Source organism: Drosophila mauritiana, chromosome 2L (assembly GCF_004382145.1).
Source record: "Drosophila mauritiana strain mau12 chromosome 2L, ASM438214v1, whole genome shotgun sequence".
NCBI classification, from domain to species: Eukaryota; Metazoa; Arthropoda; class Insecta; order Diptera; family Drosophilidae; genus Drosophila; species Drosophila mauritiana.
Window position 1 is genome coordinate 9,544,521 of NC_046667.1, and position 20,463 is coordinate 9,564,983.

The window sequence follows — 20,463 nt, forward strand, 5'->3', positions numbered from 1 at the left end:
AATTAGTAATCTGGTATCAGCGAGGGGCTCGGCATATACGAGAAGCTCAGCCAGAAGTTCCATCACATGCCAGGCCTCCAAAAATGGTCATTAGCGATTAATTTTTCGGCTAGTCAAGCATCCCAGATCTGGACACGACAGGGCAAAACAGAGTTGGGGGTGGCCCAAACAAATGGTCAGAAATCAGAAGCCACTAACAAAAGAGGTATAACTCTTATATGCATGACAATGGAATCGGCAGGCGATTTTCCCCAGTCCCATCGACATGGCCATATGTTTTTCGAAGGAGGCAGCTTAATAAAGCATATAATATGAGAATTAATCAAAGACCACGCATTGGCTTTTCGCCTGCGTGGGAGAACTGGACCCGTGACACGAATCCCCGGAGATGAACCATACAGAAATCCTTGCTGGGAACCCATGAGCCCATGAGTTTCGGGAAAAATTGCCCGCCAAACGCACGGCCCACCCAGAAACATTTGCCATTTCACGATTACATACCCATGGGCCGGCAATAAATCAAATTGGCAAACGAAAGGAAAAACAGAGAAAAGTTTTGCACACTGTGAATGGCTTTTATGGCATTTGTTTGGGGCCTGTAATTCGCTTGACATCTCAATGCTGCTGCTGCCGCTGCTTAATGCTTAATGCCCAAACTTATAACGGGCGAAAATTTTAATGAATGACGTCGTCATCATCAGCAGCTGAAGCCGAGAGTGGCAAGGCCGTTGGCCCACCACCACCAGCACCACCACCCCCCTTTCAAGGACATGTTTGGGCGAGCAGCAGCGGGCAAACAAACAATTTCAATGAACTTTGATAAATCGCTGCGAGGCGAAGGACGAGTCCGCATGTTCCGTATACATATAATGTACGGCCGGGCATTCTGCTTGACTGGGCTTCCTATTTCCGGTTCCCATTTCGGTTGCTATATTTGGTAGTGCCGTTGAATGCTCAGTGATTATGTAAATTGTTCGGCCCATTTGTAGCAGCTTCCTCTGGCGTTGGTTTTATGTTTATTTTTATTCATCGATTGCATCTATTAAAAGAATATTCCGCGCAATCCCAGTTGGCTTATGGCTTTCAACCATAACGAACCCTTGAAAACATCCAGATCCCCACAAAGTATGCCATCGAATTAGCCCGACAATCGCTTCCTCAAATATTAGTCGAATAAAACCAACTCTCATCCGGAGAGTCATTTTAGTTAATTATTCCTCGGCTTATCAAGTGGGGATCACACATGTCGTATACGCAATTAGCAAGCTGAGAACGAAATCGCTGTCTTTAAACGAACAGCAATTCCCCAAACTCGCTGCCTCATTATCCCACTACGCCGCACGTTGTCTGTTGTTATTGCCGCGTTGTCTTGTTTAATGCATTTTTGCCTTCATGCGGCGAAGAGGAAGTAAATATTGCGCATACGCCACGTTGTGAGCACGCAATGCTGCATAGCATGTTTGCCACGTTCGGAGGCAGAGAGAAATGGCTGGAAATAAAGAGCGATGGGTACGGTGGTGGCTAAATTGTACAAAAAGAATAAACAACAAATAAGTAAATAATCATAATAAAAAAAATTAATAATAATTAGTATTGTTAATAAATAATTATTTTAAATTGGTTTCAGATTTTAGAACCCAGAAGGAAAAAGTAGCTCTTTCTTGATTTCAGCACCTTGAGTTTCCACCGTACTTGGCCAAGCTAAAGAAACCGCATTTACTGGCCACTTAAAGGAGAGAACTCCCATGTGGCCAGCCCATTCCCATTTCCGACCCGCTTTTCGGGATTCGCAAAACTATGCAAAAGGCTGAGTAGCCACTGTACCCTCCTGCCGCCTCCTTATCGGGCCATAAAAAGCTGTATAGAATGTTGCAATCAGTTAATTTAAGTGCAGGCCAGGCCAGCACGAACAAAGAGAATGGGAAGCAGCAACAAAAGGAAAAATGGAAATTTCAATGCGAAAATATATACACAAACGAGTGTATTTGTGTGCGTGTGGCGGTGGGTGTGTATGTCTAAACAAACACGCACAGTGGGCCACGCACAGTGGGTCAAGTTCCGTTTCGAGTAGATTCATCCCCAAAACGAAATGAATTCGCATTGGACTGAGCCTCAGGAAAAGTTAGGGGAAAAATGGGAAGGCCGCATGGATGGCGAGGGGTGGGGGAATTTTCCTCGACCCGAGGCACACACTCACACACACACACACAAGCGCACAGCAAAGCACAAGTGGCTACTAATGCAAATAATTTACAAGTAGCAAATGTGGGCGGCAAACGCCAGCAGCAGATTCAGCAGCAGCCAACGTCAGCAGAGACACAGAAAGGACAAAACAAAAATGGGAAAGCGAAAAAATAAAGGAAAACACACACAAAATAAACGACAGTCGACGAGGCAAAATGTCGTCAACAAAAAGAAATATAACCAGAGAAGAAGACTAGCTTGGAAAACCAAGGCTTAGAATACCCTGTAAAGTCTATCATATGGTATACCCCTATATATGATATGATAATTGTTCTTATACAAATAAACTGTCTTTATATTGAAATTAAGGAATTGGAAGAATAAATGAGAATCCTACACTTATCTATCCCAATTAGGCATTCAATTACTGGCAATTTAAAACAGTTTATTAAAACATTTTGTATTGAGTAAAGAACATGCGTATTTGATGGCGTTAAAAGATGGTGTCCTTTGCAAGGGTATAACGCAGTAGTAACAAAAGGCAGGGAACTGTGGAGGGGGGAAGGAAACCAGGGGCAGGGCGGAAGGGAAGGGAAAGGAAAAGAGGGCAATGCTGGGGGCACCGAGGCTCAAGCCAGAAGAGAGGGCTGAACGGAAGAGAAGGGCGAGTAAAAAGGACATTATGCGTCTTTTCACATTTGAGAAAAGGACAAAATTTGTAAGGACAAGTGTAAGTGAAGGAAACCGAAACAAACACACAGGCACACACGCACACTCGCAGATACCAATACACGTGCACACGCACACACACACACATACAAAGCGACGACGAATGCCGCAAATGTTTGTGGCCCCGCCCCCTCCGCCCCTTTTTTGAGGCTGTTGAGAGAAAATCAATGCCAGACCATGAATCAAGATCAGGTTTTCAGAACGAATTAGGAGGTCTTTTCGGTTTTGCATTGAGCGATTGATCCGAAGAAGTTTCACAGGACGGCAAGTTTCAATGGGAAAACGAAGGTGCAAGCTGATTTTCCTGGCAACTCATTACAGGAACATTCGATTAGTTGCACTAAAAGGATGTGTTGTTGGTTGTGATATGAACTCGGCTTGCAAAAGATTTCATTAGAATTATAGTTGAGGGAGCTTCTGGGAAATCCTGCTGGTTGTTTTACTTTTAACTTTATTAAATCAATGCCCTTGGACCTTAATTTGACTTTCTTAATAAAGTTCTGCTTAACTTGTAAAATTTGTAGAAATGACAACAAAACCAAATGTAAGCGTTATCTGATACTAGTGGATTTAAATTTTAGAGTTGAACCATTTATAGCTTTGCTTTCGGGGTAATCTTTCCTTTGCTTCCTGAAGGAATCAATTTCAGTGGAAGAGCTATTTCTGTATCCTGTCTTGCAAAATTTTCCAAGAATGTTAAAATCAATAGGAAAATGAACTAAAATAGGGGCACAGAAAAAGCTTCTATATCACAGAAATATTCTTCAAAGAAAACCTACTAGCTTCAGCTTCAGTAATCATCCTGTTGCTTTTAGTTAGTTATACCATCGTTTCGGTGAATTTTTATTATTAAGTACCAATAAATCTGTTGACAGTTTTTCAATTGATGTGTTAGTGCTCGACACAATCTGCAAGTTCGCAAAATACTGAAAGTGCAGGAAATTCTTCGATGACTGAAACAAGAAAAAGAAAACTAGAGACCGGAAAAGTAGAAAGTGCTTTAATTTTTGGCTGACTGACTTTTCACAACTTTCGCGGTAAATGGGTGTCAGGCAACCGTGTGTGAGGAGAGCGGGTGGTGCATGGGGCAGGGTAAATTCCGGTCGGCGGAGGGGTGGGTGGATGAGGGGTCGGTTCGCCCAGGAATGAGGTGGCACAGTCACTGGCGTTGGCGCGTGGAGGTAATTGAAGTGACGTTTATGAATGTCATCCGTCAAGCACTCAAGGACATTTACATACAAACACGCACACATGGACAGCGTGGCACAAACGCGCACACACACACACACCCTGACAAACTCACGCACACATGCAGGGACGCGTGGAGCGCTCGGTGGCCCCACAGATGCGAGCTTACACAGATTTTTTTGTGTCTTACACCCAGTAGTCTTTCTCAACGAAGAGGTGTATTCAATTGACGTTGATTTTGTCAGCACCAAGCACTAGTTGGTAAATAGTAAGGATTTTTAGTTGGTTTTTGTACAGATCTAATAGTTTGGAAGGATCACCTGAAATTAGGAAATTCTGTGGAAAGTAAGTACTTATTTTTCAATACACTAACATCTGAATCGAAATTTTAGTTAGGTATTTAAGATAGCAAGAGGGTATCATTTAGTCGCAATCCCATTTGTATTTGCTTTTTCGCGTTTGTGTAGACAAACTCACACACTGCGAGAAATCGAAGGAGATGTGGGCAAGGGACGCTCACCGAACCAATACAAACATGAGTTGTCGTCCTGCACGGAAGATGTGAGTGCAGGACCGCCATGAAATTCGTGGTGCGACTGTGTGTGTGTGTGTGTGAGTCTATGTCCCTGCTGCTGTGTGTGTTTCTCTGCGGGTTTGTGTGAGTGAGACAATTTAAAAATAAATACAAGAAACTAGCACAGAACGTGATGGCGGTGGATGGGTGGTTGTGGGTGGCCAGTGGGTGGTGCAGGGCCATCAGCGAGGGCAGAATGATAGATTGAGAGGAGGCCCGCAGCTGAAGTCCGCACTTACAGCTCTGCGGACTGTCCCATCCTAGCGAAAGGACTCTGAGATATGGTCCACGGCCCGGCGGGCCATGTGCGAATCCAGCCGAACCGCTTGCTTATATAAATTGACAAAGGTTTACCCGGATCCATATATCATTGTCTTGTTTGTGACGCTGATGAGCCCAGATTTGTTTATGCACATGTCCTTTTTATCGCTGGAAAAGTATCTATGCCATCTAGTCTCAAACCGATGTCTTTCCATCTCGTACCCTTTATCCTTATGCCGCGTGAATAGTTCGCTTTCGCAAATTGACAGGGCTTTCCCAAAACCATATATCATTTGGCTTTCGTTAGATAAATTTGGCGAACATGTTTTTCGCGTCCTTATCCAAACAAAAGTTCTTATTCACACAGTTTATGCTTTTATCAATTATGTTGATTGCAATGTGTATACGTTTTGGTATTGTATAAGAAAATATTTGTAAAACAAGCATTCCTACTATTTTATCCTTTAAATCCTTGTTGTCCTTCAGATTTGAAACAATTTCCGTCCGACTTTTTCTGCAACATGCCTTTCCTTGAAACCGGTGGCATTTATGATTCAGAAATTCTGTGACAATCCTGTAACTTTTCAACGCAGCTTTCTTTTTAAATGAGCCCTAATGTTTCTTTTGCATTCAGATGTCCATTTTCAACTTGGATTGTTCGATTCTTCCGGAACTCATTGCCTTACCCATGGGGAGGCAATTCGGTCTTCTCTTAGAAATGCATCTACATATATGCGAGGATATGCCTATGTCGGGGCTATAAAGTAATATATGTGTATATACATGTATCGTGGCAACCCACTTGGCTTGTCTACTAATTAAAATGCATGCAATAACCTGAAGTCTTTGTTGCCACATTCTAGATGCTGTTGTTGCTTTTGTTGCCACCGAGGCTGTTGCTGATGTAGCTTTTTTTACCCATGTTGGCAGTAATGTTGTTGTTCTTGTTGTTGCCCGTGTGCGTAGAAGGACGCAGCAGCAACGTTAACAATTTGCACAAAGTGCTTAGACATGTGAGGATGAAAACTTTTCTTAAGGCTAACTTACGTGGCAGCGGCAGATGGGGTAAGGAAGTGAAGAGAAATCCCCACCTGGAGGGGAAAAGTATTGGGGCAGCTTAAAGGGGAGCTTCCGCCGTTCCTCGACATGCATGTAATCCCACCTATTGATAGACTTGTTCTTGCCGAAAGCAAGTTACATTTTTAATTGTCTATCAAAGGGGGCTATTTATAAAACAAAAGATTCCGAAATGTCCTTGCTGCTGACTAATCTCAAGGGAGGACATGGCTGGCGAACTGTGAGAGACATTGGCAGGGGTCAAAGGGCAGGAGAAGGAGAATAGGGGGCCTTCCCCACACAACGGTGTGTATGCATTTTTAATGAAATTTGCCGACGATTTGCGCTCGAAAGCAATTTTGAAGCCCAAAAACGGAGGCAGCAACAGTTGCAACTGCAGCACACACGCAAACACACACTCCACTGTTGTTGCCGCTCCTGCTGCAGGATCACGTGTGCGGCTTAAAAATTAATGCAAATTTGCATAATAAACAAACACAATAAGCGGCGAGGATGGCAGGGCCAGTGGCAGAATTGATTAAGTTGTTGGTGTGCAACTTGTGTGTTGATTTTGCTGGCACAATTTCAGCCACATCATATTCACCATCTCCTTCAGAGAATCAAAATGTACACTATGCTATACAGTTTATTGTTTTACATGCTGTTTATCAAATTGTGCATCTTCTTAAAGCCACTCTTTCAGCATTGACCTTCTGCATTTGTTTGCCCCCCATATGCATGCAAATAAACAACACATATCTCACACACACTCGCACACCCACTCGGGCTAACACCGACATTGACGTCACCTTTGCTTGCTCGTGGGCTGGGTTAAATTGCCGGCACAGAATTGTAATCAGCTTCGAGCCCAATAAACTGCATGAGTGTAAATTTCCTGAATGTAATCGCCCCCAAATCAAAATAGAGTACTCGATGGCCTTCGAGCACTTAGATGGCACAATCGGGTATTTGGGCGCTGTTCTGGGGATTTGGGTATCAATAGCAAACGGCTGGCAAAGGTCTAAATTGGGCACGGTCAGAGTTCAACACGGCAAAAATTCCAATTCCAATTAGAACACGAAGACAAGGTTTCATAGTTTTTTGTAAACATGATCGTTTTTAATTTGTTGGTTTAAACAAGATTACAATTTTTGGTAAACGTTTAAGCCTTTAAACATTTCTTCGATTAAACGTTAGCATCAATATATTATAGAATATATGGTTTAATTATTGACTTAGAAGACAAGTAGATACCAACCAAAAGAAATACAAATAAATTACTTCTTATACTCTAAGACTTATACTGAATATATTTTAATATTTACAAATCACCAAACCTCAACTGTAACGGCCAGCAATTATATAAATATAAATTATAATAAGAAGCAAATTTAAAATATAGTTTTAAAGACTGATTTATTAAAAGAAGAATATCCATGGCATCCGAAAAAATATCTGCTAAATAATTTGAAATCGCCCGCCGAGAATCGGTCAATGCAACCCTGCAGTGCGGGCTCTCTCGCTGTGCAGTGAACAAAATTTGTGTATCTAATCGGCGAGTAAAGAGTATAACAAGTTTGGCTCAAATCCGATTCCTTTCTCCATTATTATACAGCTGTATTTTCATTAACATTTTGTTATGCTGATGGAACTTAAAATTTATTTTTCAAAGTTTCAAACCGCGGAGGGGAAATGGCGCCACGACTTTAAGCGCAGAGAATCCAAAATAAACGAGAGGAGCCGTGCCGAACTGGTTCATGGAAATGCTGGGGGCGAACCAGTTCCGCTGCTCAAATGAGCGCTGCGACCAGGGCTGCATTGCCACCCTCGAGCTGCACAAAGAAAAATAATTTACTCGCCAGCAGCTCATTGGCGTTTTTTCATTTTTTAAAGTGTACTTAAGAGTTGTTAATATTTTTCGCAGTGCTCGGCCCGACCACAACAAACAATAATAGCCGAATAATAGTGTGAGTGAAAATGCGGCGAGCTGCATTCGGCGCAAAACCAAGTGTTCCGCAGCACCCAAAGCCCAAATCGAACAACTCGAAATCGGAATCAGGCGAAGCCATCATTAGCGAGACATTTGTATTTGTCTGACCCCTCAGCGGTGTCTGAGAATCTCGGAGAGTCGTCGTGGAGCGGAGTGGAGAGGAGAGAGCAGGAACAGAAAAGGGCCCACAATCCAAGTCCAAGGAATCACCACTCGACCGAACCGATATGGGTAGGTGTATACGGTCTTTACGGTGTATATGGTGTACATGGTGTGTGCTGTATGTAGGTGGTGCATGTAGATATGTAGTCGTGAATCGCCCGATATCGGGGGGCTAAGGTGGAGCCCCGTTTTGGGGTACAGCCGATGCAGGCCAACTAGGAGCATTTGTGCGTGATGCGCGCACTTCAAGTCGCTGTCCTGCCTACCTGCCCCGCCTCCTCCGTCACTTGCCTACCGACTCGGCGAACGCAACGCCACCAGGGCTGCAGCACAGCGTCGCTAATCGGCTGCCGTCGTCGGTGTTATTGTTGTTGTTGGAGGTGTCGGTGGTAGTGGTGGTGGTTGCAAGAACGAATTGAGTATCGAACAAAGGGCTCGTTGTCGATAGTTGAATTGAAAGGAGACATATGAATACATTCATTTTATGGCACTAAAATATGTTATGACCCTTGGAAGCCTGCTTTTAATATTTTCAGAACCAAATAGAAATTAATATAAATAGAACACATAATTAATATAATAAAAAATATTAATTTATAAACTTTAAATGGCAAATGTAATGTCAATTTATCAGAAAGAAAAGTAAAGCAACCAAAAGAATAATAATAAAATTTGAGATTTTGCTTAAAACGAAAAATAGAAAAAACGGGAGCCACTAGATCTAATTTGATTTATTATATTGTGCAAAATGCTTCTTCTTTACTAAACCCTATCATAAATATAAATACAATAATATTGCGACAAGTGCATTTAAAACAGAATTGAAAGACCCAGCCCTGGTACGCGCATACCAACCCAAACCAACCGAAAATCAAATTTGCATTTGTTTACGTTCGCCTCACCATGCTCTAATCTCAATTTCCTAGCAGAAACCGAGTCGATGGCTCCAAGCAGCAGTGCGGCGGCTGCAGCCAACAAGCTCATGGTGGAGATCACCACCGACGGAATACCCAAGCTGCACTGCCCGGTGTGCAACAAGGCGCTGGTCTCCCTAGCCGGATATGTGAAGCACGTAAAGAAGCACCAGCCGCCGGGCGGCTTCGAGTGCCGCCACTGCGATGCACGGTTTTGCCACGAGGAAGAGCTCACCCAGCATGCAAAGGATGAGCACGGAATCACTGGCCCGGTAGCTGGACAGGAGCGAAAGCCCTTCGTTTGCGAAAAGTGCGGCGCGGAGTACAAGTACCAGGAGGCATACCGTCGCCACTGCAGGACCAAGTGTGGCGAGGAAAAGCTACCGAGGGTGAATAGAACCGAAATAGTGGCACAGTTTGTAAAAATAATAATAATAATTATTATTACTCTCCCTTCACTAGGAGGAGTCCCGACCAATGGAGTGCAAGTGCTGCTACACCCGCTTCTCTAGCGCCTCCAACCTATCCAAGCATCGACGCAGTCGTCCCGACACCTGTGGCCAGCCGGAGTACGATTCGCCCGGTTCATCCGATGGGATGAAGAAACATAAGGCCTTCCGCAAGAAGGACAGAAACAGGGACTCTGATGATGAAGATACCACCAGCGAAGAATCGGAAGATAGCGATGATGACATTCCTCTGGCCAGTCGTCTGAAGACGAAGCTCAAGCAGGAGAGCCAGAACTCGGACTCGGGCGACGAGTGTCCCGACTTCGAACCCAATAACAGTGAGGACGATGCAGATGCATCGGGATTCCAGCTTCCTCCGCCGGCAATGGTCAAGGTGGAGGCCTTCGACGAAGAAGATTTCGAGTACCAGGACGCCAGCATGTATGTGAAGACCGAAAGCACCGATATCTTTAGCAACGAAAAGGATAAGCTGCTGGATGTGCTGCTCAATGAGGGTGATGGCTTAAAGCCCTTTGAGAGCTTAAAGGTGGAACAGGGCGCTGGTATACTAGACGAGATCGCGGCCGTGCCGCTAGTGGAGGTTGCGGAAGAAGATGTCTTAGAACTGAGGGGTCATCAAATGGAAAAACCTCCCGGACCAAGAAAGCGTGGCAGACCGCCGAAGGAAAAGATACCTGTGGTCAAGAGAAAGTATCGCAAACGAAACGCACCTAGATCGCCCTCGCCTGACGATTCATCGAGTACACCAAAACGCGTAGCTAAGATCAGCAAAAAGGAGCTAAAGGAGCGCCTTAAGATGATCAACAAGATGGAGAAATCCTGGAAGTGTCCTCACTGCGTGAAAATCTACCACATACGCAAGCCCTACGAAAAGCATTTGCGCGACGACCACAAGTTAAATGAGGCGGAAATGAAAGAGATCTTTAAGGACGTGGACGTTCATGCTAAGCTGGACGAGGAAGTCTTTAAGTGTCCCATATGCAGCAAGATCTATTTGGTGGAGAAGCGCTTGGTCACCCACATGAAGGTGCATGGCGAAGATGGCAAGCTAACCTTCAAGTGCCCATGCTACTGCAACCTGTTCTTCGCCACCAAGGAACAGGCCACTGAGCATGCTAGGGCCCAGCACAAGGAACTGCTCTACTGCGAAAAATGCGACAAGTACATGACCGGCCACGACAGCCTCAAGAACCACGAACGCAATTTCCACTCGAAGAAGGAGCCGCGCAGCCAGCAGCGCAACCTCATCTGCGACAAGTGCGGCAAGAAGTTTACCGGACGCACATCGCTCTCTGACCACGTTCGTTCTGACTGCGGCCGCCTACCGCTCTACGGCTGCAGTGTTTGCGGCAAGCATTTGTCCACCGCTGGGTAATAACAATTTGTGTTTGAATGTTTATTCTAAGAATGTTAATAACGTATCTTCCTTTCCGCAGTATTCTCAAGACGCACATGCTCCTTCACAAGGCAGACACTCCGTACCAGTGCGATAAGTGCGGCAAGACATTCAAGGTGAAGGCGCAATACAAGTCGCACTTGAAGACGCGGCACACAGACTACAAGCCGTACAAGTGCCACCTGTGTCCCAAGGAGTATCCATACAGGGAGAGTCTGCTCACCCACATGACCGTGCACACGGGCATCAAGCGTTTCCTGTGCAACAACTGCGGCAAGCGCTTCACTTGCATCTCCAACTTGCAGGCACATCGCAAGGTGCATGCCGATACCTGCGGTCAGTTGCCTTTGAATGCCAAGGCCACCCAGTACATGGGCGTGCAGCGCGGAAAACTCTTGATGGGCGCCAAGCCGGAGGCGGGCATGGAGTACGAGGAGACCAAGACCTTGATCGCCCAGGATGTCATCGACAGGGACATGCCCATGGCCCAGGAGCTCAACTTCCCATCCGACGGCTCAGCGCCATTGGCCACTGTGCCCCTGAACTACGCCTCCACACACCTGGTGCCACACATCGTACTGCAGACCATGCAAGCCGAGGCCCGGCGTTTGGAGTAACTTCGGAACACATTCATTTAGCGATCCCACTCAATAAAGATGCTTTTGTAAACGGATGCGTATTCTACTGTACAACAAATGGGATGACAACTACATAATAATATCTACTTAATGACTGGATTAATTAAATAACATTGAAAGTAAATAAGCTACATAAAATTGATGTAGATGAAGGTTTAACGCCATACGGACCTGTCAAAAAACATTTAAGAAAAATAAATTTCCTTATAAAAAAACGTTTTGAAATTTATTCGTGGGAGAGAAAATTAATTTTATGGGACTTGTTGAAAAAATCTTTATATTTATTTACCTTTTACTTGTTTATGTATTTTTACATTGACTAACAGTCTTACAAACTATATTTCTTAATGCCTCGACTCGCTAGTTCAGTCTGAAATAGGGCTGCTGGTATCGGCCTATGGGCATCCGATCCTTGGTCCTCAGTCGTCGCACTGCCTCTCGTATGAATTTGGGCTGCAGGGCACCGGACTCTCCCTGGGCCTCCATCACGTCGAGGGCTTCCTCCACTACCTCGCCGACGAAGACTTTCGCAATGCCGGACATGGCTATCACAACATTCTGGGACACGGAGCAGCCGGTGATAGTTTGCATTAGACGCTTGACGGCGGCCTTCGGAAAGGCTGAGCGACGATACATTTCGTAGCGATCCAGCTGTTCCTCCGTAAAGTTGGAAACGAGAACCCTGGAGGGGAAAAATTTGTTTTTAGAGGATTACCCCCTCGAATCCCTTTAAGCTAACGTACTGCATTCGTTCGCGCTCCTCCTCCTCCAGTTCCTTCTTGGTCTTGAGCTTTTTGTGCGCCGGCTCGCCAGAGTCACCATCTCCGTCCGTGTTCTTGTTGTCGTTGTCCGCATCCGCATCTTTGCCATCACGATCTGCATCGTTTCCCGGATCCGAGGTCTCGCTGTCCTTACGCTCGCCGGAGGCCGACTGGAAGAACTTCAAGTCGACATCGTCGCCGTCGCTCAAGGAGTTGCTCTTCTGCTGTGTGGGAAAGAGGATTTCGTCCATTTAAATGGAATTAGGAAAGCACTAGCGAATAATAAACAAAATCAACCAGGGATGGAGTTGCACCATATTCGCGTTTTGCAACACTTAAATGAGTCGCGCTACAAACTAGGTGAATATAATTCAAAGTATCGGATAAAACATATTGAAGGTATATCAGATTCTGAGGTGCCTTTGACATTTTAATAAATAATAAATATATAAATATACAATATTCAATAAACTTTTATTTTTCTAGTGATTTTTTCCAAATTACTGCTCAAAGTCAGAACAAGAAAAACAAAATTATGTAAATTTCAAATTGAACATTCACTGGTTCCGATAGTCCACAGCTCGTTTTACAGCACTGGCCTCTGACACCTCGTGTTTTTGTTCTTTTCTCCGCATCGCCATCGCCAGGCAAGAGTGCGCGCTACATTTTCGTTTATTTCATCGTTCAGCCAGCAACCAAGGCACTGCGAAATGTCTGCAACCGAGACTCTGAATGTGGAGGCGGCAACGCCCGAGATCGGAGAGGAGGTCAAGAAACAAAAGAAGCCCAAGCCGAACAACAAGAAACTCCGCCAAGGTGAGTGACCTCATGCGAGCAGTGCACTGTGGTAATTGCATTTGCACGACCCTCTCTGCCTCAACCACCCACCACCCACTGACCTACCCACTCGCCCACAGAAGCGGCAGCCAAAATAGCCTCCGGAGAAGGCGGCGACGAGGAGCTGACCACAAACGGAGATGCCAAACCGGCAACACCGGCCGCTCAGCCGGCAAAGAAGAAGGGGAACAAGGGCAAGAAAAGCGGTCAGACCGATCCGCCCACCATACCCATTGCCAAGCTTTATCCGGACGGCAACTTCCCCGAGGGCGAGATCGTGGAGCACCCCACGCCCAAGGATATGCCCGACGATCGTACGGCCAAGGACCGCTTTACATCGGAGGAGAAGCGTGCTCTGGACCGTATCAACACGGACATCTACCAGGAATTGCGCCAGGCGGCTGAGGCCCATCGTCAGACGCGCCAGTATATGCAGCGCTACATTAAGCCGGGCATGACCATGATCCAAATCTGCGAGGAGCTGGAGAACACTGCTCGCCGCCTGATCGGCGAAAATGGTCTGGAGGCTGGATTGGCCTTCCCGACTGGTTGCTCTCTTAACCATTGCGCCGCCCACTACACGCCCAATGCCGGAGACCCCACTGTACTGCAGTACGACGATGTGTGCAAGATTGATTTTGGCACCCACATCAAGGGGCGGATCATTGATTGCGCATTCACGCTGACCTTCAACAACAAGTACGACAAGTTGCTGCAGGCCGTCAAGGAGGCCACCAACACGGGCATCAGAGAGGCGGGCATTGATGTGCGTCTATGCGACATCGGCGCCGCTATCCAGGAAGTCATGGAGTCGTACGAGATCGAACTGGACGGCAAAACATATCCCATCAAGGCCATTCGCAACTTAAATGGACACTCCATCAGCCCGTACCGTAAGCAAAAATCTATATATTATAAATATTTAAAATATTATGCTCATAGTAATTTCGTTATTATTTTGTGTTTAAATTGTGATTTGTGCAAACACTAATGAAGTTTAAAATTCAATTCTCAGGCATTCATGCTGGAAAAACGGTGCCAATTGTGAAAGGCGGCGAGTCCACTCGCATGGAGGAGGATGAATTCTACGCCATTGAGACGTTCGGCTCGACGGGTCGCGGTCTGGTCCATGACGACATGGACTGCTCGCATTACATGAAGAACTTTGATCTGCCGTTCGTGCCGTTGCGCCTGCAGTCATCCAAGCAGCTGCTGGGTACCATCAACAAAAACTTCGGCACCCTGGCCTTCTGCAAGCGTTGGCTGGACCGCGCTGGTGCCACGAAGTACCAGATGGCTCTCAAGGATCTGTGCGACAAGGGCATTGTGGAGGCCTATCCGCCGTTGTGCGACATTAAGGGCTGCTACACGGCTCAGTACGAACACACCATTATGCTGCGACCCACCTGCAAAGAAGTCGTTTCCCGTGGCGACGACTACTAGTGGGATGAGGAACTGGACAGTGACCGATTTTCGGCGATGTATTGCTTGCATTATATACGGTTTTTGATATAAGTTCATTCTATTGTTGATTTTCTGTGAGCATGCGCGAACCGAATTATATATACAGTGTATTATGCTCAGAATATAAGCGGAGTGAGATTATTTTCGAAGTTATTCTTGTCTGGGCAGATTACTACGGATCTTGGGCATAAGCTCACGCCAGTAAAGCGAATGGTTGTGATTGATAGGCTCCTTATCTAAGAATGACCTGTATATGTAGACAAATCCTTTGCCTGTAAGATAGTACATGATCTCTATGTAACTGACTATGCTGAAACCGTACATGAGCGAGAGAATACCTCCAAAGCGATCTAAAGGGTTAGTTAATATTTTTTAACTACTTCTCTTAGTTATTTACTGTACTCACTTAGAAGAACAACCCAACTGCTCACCATTTCGGATTTTGTGGCTTGTGCAAAGCGCAGTTTAAAGAAAAGCTTTATAATGGCCAATGGTCGCTCGTTGGTCAATCCTTTTCTAAAATATTCAATAATCATTATTTACCAAAGAAATTGTGGTACATCACTTACAGCAACCCGGTAAAGTAACCTGTGCTATTATAAGTCCGTCTCAAAGGAGCCACGTTGGTTGTGATACTCATGCTAACTCCGTTGCAGGTGGGCAAACATTGCTCGCATTGCCTCTGAGCAATGTTCTCCTCCTTGTTCTGCAGATAGGCGAAGTCACTGTAGCCATACCAAATGCTCTTCCATCTCATTAGGCATGGAAGATCGGGTAGCATACAGTAGTCGAGATCCATGGAACTGCCGACCATGGGCGGAGATACACAGCCGCAGTGATCGATCATGCTCTTCATGCGGCATACCAAAAGGCACTCGTCCAGGGAGTAGTATGATCTGTAGGAACGAGGTTTACCAGGGACTCCGTGGATTAGTTAGAATACCTACTGGTTCAGCAACCGCATGCCTTCTTCGGGATAGTAACATCGTCGTATATGTGGCGGGACTCCGCGAACCTCTTCGCCTGAACTAAAAAACATCGGCTGGATGGGAATCTCCACTATGCTGTAGTGATCCACCAGCACCTCTCCCAAAGTCGTTGACTGAATGGTGGCATAGTCCTCTTGGGGAAAAATTGTGAGCTAAAGATAAAAGCAATAAAAGGATAACAGACTTAAATTTGCAACCCTCTCCGCTCACTTGAAAAGCGCTATTGGAGTGAAAGGTGTTTGTGATATCTTCCTTTGGAGTATCCTGCAGCACAAATTGGACGCTGTTCAAAATGGAATTCGATTCAAAGACAACCCTTGGAACAGCTTTCATTTCGGAGTCATCCTCAGCTCGCTTGGTCCTTAAAACCTTGAATATTAGATAGCAAAAGAACGTAGGATGCACTTACAGAAATTGGGAATAGCTGGGCCGTCGATAGTTAAATATGCAGCACACATTCGACGATGTTGGTCTTTTGAGGAACAGTTGACTGGTGTTGACGGGCGCCCCGAAGACAATGCCCCTGATCACCAGATCCCCGCAACCGGGCGACAAGTCCCTCAGTATATCGCGCACCGAGTAACCAGCGCCGTTGTGGTAAGCGACGAGCAGCCGATGCAGTCGATCCAGCTCCGTGGCATTCCAACGTTCATGATCGGATTCGAGGGGGTTCAGGTAGAACTCAGCCAGCACCAGCAGGCGATCGGCCATATCGTCCAGATCTAGGGCCACCGCCTGCAGGGAGGAGTTGCCCTGGTGATGGAATCTATTGGAGTCGTGGAGTGTTGCAATCAGAAATTAGTATGCCTCACTGCACTCGGGTGGGGTATAAAAGGCCCGGGGCGAGACTAACCCTGGACTAGTGCCAATATGAAGCTTCTGCTGGTGCTACTGTCGGTTAATATTCTTACTTTTTGCTTGGCTGAACGCCGGAGGTTCGACAACTACAAGGTTTATAGAGTGAGTCCAGTGAAGGCGAATCAACTGGAGGGACTGCGATCTTTGGAGGCAAATAGCGAGGATGCTCTGGTCCTAAACAATCTGCATCTTGGGCCCACGGATTTTCTGGTGGCGCCCGGCTTCGATGGAGCCTTTCTGAAACTCGTCAAAGATTTGGATCTCCCTCCTGAACTCATCGACGCGAATGCCCAAACGAGTCTTTCGCTGGACATAGAGCCCGTTGCGGATGCCAATCGGCGAAGTGATGACTACTCTTGGAGTGAATACCACGAACTTAACGACACGCATCGCTGGATGCAGAATCTGGTGGGGAAGTATCCGGATGTCGTCAGTGTATTTGTGGCGGGTCGGAGTTACGAGGGTCGTGAGCTGCTCGGCCTAAGGATTAATCATAACGATGGGAGAGCGGGAAAGCAATCCATATTCTTGGAGGCCGGAATGCATGCTAGGGAATGGATTGGTCCTGCCACGGCCACCTACTTTGCCAACGAGCTACTCTCCTCTCAGCAGCAGGAGATCATGAGTTTAGCCCGGTCCTATGTTTGGTACATACTGCCCCATGCCAATCCAGATGGTTATGTCTACACCCACAAAACGGTAAGCTGGTGGTACTGCAACAGATGTCCAATAAGGTAGTAACCATTTTCCATATAGAATCGCATGTGGCGCAAGACAAGGAGTCCGCAGGACAAGAACTGCGTGGGAACGGATCCCAATCGTAACTGGGGGTTCCACTGGCGCGAGGTGGGAGCCAGTTCTGACCCCTGCTCGGAGTCATATGCTGGACCCAAGGCGTTCTCCGAACCCGAGGCTGAGAATCTTTCTCAGTTTTTGAAATCGGTGCCGGAACCCATGTTCATGTACCTCTCGCTGCACTCCTTCTCCCAGTTGTTGCTATATCCCTATGGACACACCTCCGCACTGCCGGAAAATCATCGGCAGTTGGAGAAGATCTTCAATGTAGCCGTGGGTGCAATGAAGCGTCGTTATGGAACTCGGTATACTGGAGGAAATGTCTACGATGCCATTTATCCGGCAGCTGGTTCCAGCATGGATTGGGCTTATGGGGTGCTCAACGTAAAGTACTCCTTTACCTACGAGCTACGACCATCGGGGTACAGTTTCTGGACAGGATTTAGACTGCCTGCCGCCCAAATTATACCAACGGGTCAGGAGACCACGGATTCGTTGGTGGAAATGATTAAGGCTGCTGCTCAAATTGAGGGTTACAAAATTGAGTAGTTGATAAGATATGCAAGAAAATATCTGTTACTTCTGAAAAAACTAAACGTAAGCATGTTTTGATTAAAAAGATAACAAGCTGATAAGATGAAAGGTCCAAATTGGCTTAAAAAGTTTTCGGTAAAAAAAAAATTGATTTGATTAAAAATTATCAATTTTGCAGCTTGAAGTGATAGTTTGCTGAACAGAATGACTTTTCAAAGAAAGAATATAAACAAAAGCTAAAGCTTATAAATTTGCGCGTATTAATGATGAGTAGTAATACTAAAAATTTAATTTATAAATAGTAAATATTAAGACAACGTTTTTTTGAAACTCTTTTAAATAGTTGGTATAATTAAACTTAACCACTATCACACACACTTTACATTTCACTGCCCGTCTTCGGGATTATTTTCTGACGAAATGTGAGTTCCTGAAGAGCTCAAGATGTCATGAACGGAGAGCAGGTCGGGAATTATAGTGATTTAAAAGGTGCAGCCGTTAAGACGGCGATAATGTTGTACACCGATTACTCCAATATTTACTGCCCAAGAAATTGTCAAAGGCTGTCGCGGGCTGTAAATTAGATTCGGATAGTGAGTTGTGGAAGCTCTTATCGGAGGCCTATAAAAGGATGTGGCTAGCCGAGTGTTGGCTCAAACCAACGACAACCATGTCGCTGACCAAGTGCCTTCTATTCGCCCTCCTGGCCATCGTGGCCAGCGCATCCGTGAGCGCGGAACGTGTTCGTTATGACAACTACCGCATGTACAAGGTCAACTCGGAGAATGCCAAGCAACTGGAGGTGCTGAAGGATCTCGAGGGATCCAGCGACTCAATCATGTTCTTGGATGGAGTTCATCTGCTCGGTGCCGATATCCAGATCGTCGTGGCTCCCCACAAGGTGCCCGACTTCCTGGAGATCCTGGGCAAGTCGGAAATCAAGTACGAGCTGCAGTCGCGCGATGTGCAGAAGTCTCTGGACGAGATCGACGAGAAGGTCGCTATCAAGGGACGTGCCACCACCGCCTACAACTGGGCCCAGTACTACGAACTGGACGACACCTATGCCTGGCTCCAGACCCTGGCCCAGAAGAATCCCGGAGTGGTCACCCTCATTGAGGGCGGCAAGACCTACCAGGGACGCTCCATCCTCGGTGTTAAGATCACCAAGGGAGGTGAGACCATAAACGGCAAGGCCAAGCCCGGCATCTTCCTGGAGGCCGGTATCCATGCCCGCGAGTGGATTGCTCCTGCTGCCGCCACCTATATCATCAACCAGCTGCTGACCTCCGAGGTGGAGTCCATCAAGGAACTGGCCGAGAACTACACCTGGTACGTCCTGCCCCACGCCAATCCCGATGGCTATGTCTACACCCACACCACGGATCGCTTGTGGCGCAAGACCCGTACTCCCTACGGCAGCTGCTTCGGCGCCGATCCCAACAGGAACTGGGGCTTCCACTGGAACGAGGTGGGTGCCAGCAGCAGTGCCTGCTCCGATACCTACGCCGGACCGTCCGCTTTCTCCGAGATCGAGACACTGTCACTGTCCAAGTTCATTGAAGGACTGAAGGGCAAGGTCCAGCTGTACCTCTCGCTGCATGCCTACTCCCAGTACCTGCTGTATCCCTATGGACACACCGCCGATCTGCCCGACAATGTGGCCGACTTTAAGAAGGTCTTCGATGCCTCCATTGCCGCCGTGAACAAGCGTTACGGTACCAAGTACACTGGAGGCAACATTTACGATGCCATCTACCCAGCGGCTGGTGCCAGTGTGGACTGGGCCTACGGAACCCAGGATGTGCGCATGGCCTTCTGCTATGAACTGCGTCCCTCGTCGAGCTCCTACTTCACCGGATTTAAGCTTCCCGCCGAGCAGATCGTTCCCGCCAGCGAGGAGCTGCTTGACTCCATCGTGGCCATGGCCACCGAGGTCAAGAGCCTGGGCTACTTCGACTAAGCGACACTAATAAAGTACTCACAGCTTTTCGGCATAACTACGAAGCAGGCGTCCATTGATTTTGTTTGAGGTGCATACCCCAACTGCCGGGAAGGGGCTATTGGCTACATGCACCAGGTCGGGGGCCATGTGGATCTCGGTGGGCTGCACCAGGTACTCCAGGATGAGGTCAGCAATCACGATGTGGGTGTAAATCATAATGCCGGTGAGCAGAGCCAGCCAGATAGCTCTGCAAGTGGGAGATAGGTAGCTAAATGGTAATGGTATAAGGCCAACTTTTTTAAACAGGTATCTTTATGTTAGGTTCTTCTTGAATGAAAAGATACATTCCATGAAGAGATATCCACGACATCACAAATAATATACACATTATTGCTTAGTTTATCAAGTTTGTTTAGTTAATCTCAGTCTACATATACAACCTAATAACCTCTTCACTGGTGCTCTAGGCCTACAGTATACTGCTCTCCTTTTAACTCACTTGGCATATCGAACGGGTGTCTGATAGAGAAACGGATGCAGGCCATTGATGTAACTCTGACGCAGAAACTCTCGGAACAGGCGCCGATAGTGGGACTCCTCCACTCGAGCCCGAGCCATTGTGTTTGAAGAGTGCTCGATTTCAGGCGATTTATATAGTGCTAGCTACTTCTGTAGTGCTACTGTGAGCTACTCATCAATCATAGCTCTAATGAAAGTG

The 20,463-nt window shown here is 46.5% G+C and overlaps 6 protein-coding genes across 7 annotated transcripts; 4 read left to right on the plus strand and 2 right to left on the minus strand.

Annotated features, from left to right (window-relative positions):
- Positions 1 to 7,811: 7,811 nt before the first annotated feature.
- On the plus strand, positions 7,812 to 11,609 carry LOC117139972 (gastrula zinc finger protein xFG20-1). Of its 2 annotated transcripts, none has more exons than XM_033302677.1 (4): positions 7,812 to 8,213; positions 9,071 to 9,447; positions 9,521 to 10,899; positions 10,965 to 11,609. In XM_033302677.1, exons 1-4 carry the CDS (start codon positions 8,210 to 8,212, stop codon positions 11,539 to 11,541), a joined length of 2,337 nt encoding a protein of 778 aa, XP_033158568.1. In that variant the 5' UTR covers positions 7,812 to 8,209; the 3' UTR covers positions 11,542 to 11,609. The 2 variants fall into 2 exon arrangements, with proteins under 2 accessions (XP_033158568.1, XP_033158576.1); XM_033302685.1 differs by having other exon boundaries at positions 9,074 to 9,447.
- A 213-nt stretch (positions 11,610 to 11,822) lies between these two features.
- LOC117139987 (transcription initiation factor TFIID subunit 11) lies at positions 11,823 to 12,645 on the minus strand. The gene is made up of 2 exons (XM_033302697.1): positions 12,306 to 12,645; positions 11,823 to 12,244 (listed from the first exon to the last, which is right to left on the minus strand). Exons 1-2 carry the CDS (start codon positions 12,572 to 12,574, stop codon positions 11,923 to 11,925), a joined length of 591 nt encoding a protein of 196 aa, XP_033158588.1. The 5' UTR covers positions 12,575 to 12,645; the 3' UTR covers positions 11,823 to 11,922.
- Positions 12,646 to 12,903: 258 nt separating this feature from the next.
- LOC117151073 (methionine aminopeptidase 2) lies at positions 12,904 to 14,765 on the plus strand. The gene is made up of 3 exons (XM_033318317.1): positions 12,904 to 13,139; positions 13,241 to 14,053; positions 14,176 to 14,765. Exons 1-3 carry the CDS (start codon positions 13,034 to 13,036, stop codon positions 14,601 to 14,603), a joined length of 1,347 nt encoding a protein of 448 aa, XP_033174208.1. The 5' UTR covers positions 12,904 to 13,033; the 3' UTR covers positions 14,604 to 14,765.
- LOC117151079 (pickpocket protein 28) lies at positions 14,763 to 20,376 on the minus strand. The gene is given in 8 exon segments (XM_033318324.1): positions 14,763 to 14,974; positions 15,031 to 15,140; positions 15,194 to 15,520; positions 15,572 to 15,765; positions 15,824 to 15,974; positions 16,023 to 16,379; positions 19,786 to 19,992; positions 20,245 to 20,376. Coding segments are annotated over 8 exon segments (1,677 nt in total). The 5' UTR covers positions 20,364 to 20,376.
- On the plus strand, positions 16,478 to 18,047 carry LOC117151078 (zinc carboxypeptidase). Its single transcript, XM_033318322.1, has 2 exons — positions 16,478 to 17,170; positions 17,228 to 18,047. The coding sequence occupies exons 1-2, from the start codon at positions 16,484 to 16,486 to the stop codon at positions 17,813 to 17,815; spliced, it is 1,275 nt and encodes a 424-aa protein (XP_033174213.1). The 5' UTR covers positions 16,478 to 16,483; the 3' UTR covers positions 17,816 to 18,047.
- On the plus strand, positions 18,454 to 19,807 carry LOC117151074 (zinc carboxypeptidase A 1). Its single transcript, XM_033318318.1, has one exon. The coding sequence runs from the start codon at positions 18,471 to 18,473 to the stop codon at positions 19,761 to 19,763; it is 1,293 nt and encodes a 430-aa protein (XP_033174209.1). The 5' UTR covers positions 18,454 to 18,470; the 3' UTR covers positions 19,764 to 19,807.
- Positions 20,377 to 20,463: the final 87 nt, after the last annotated feature.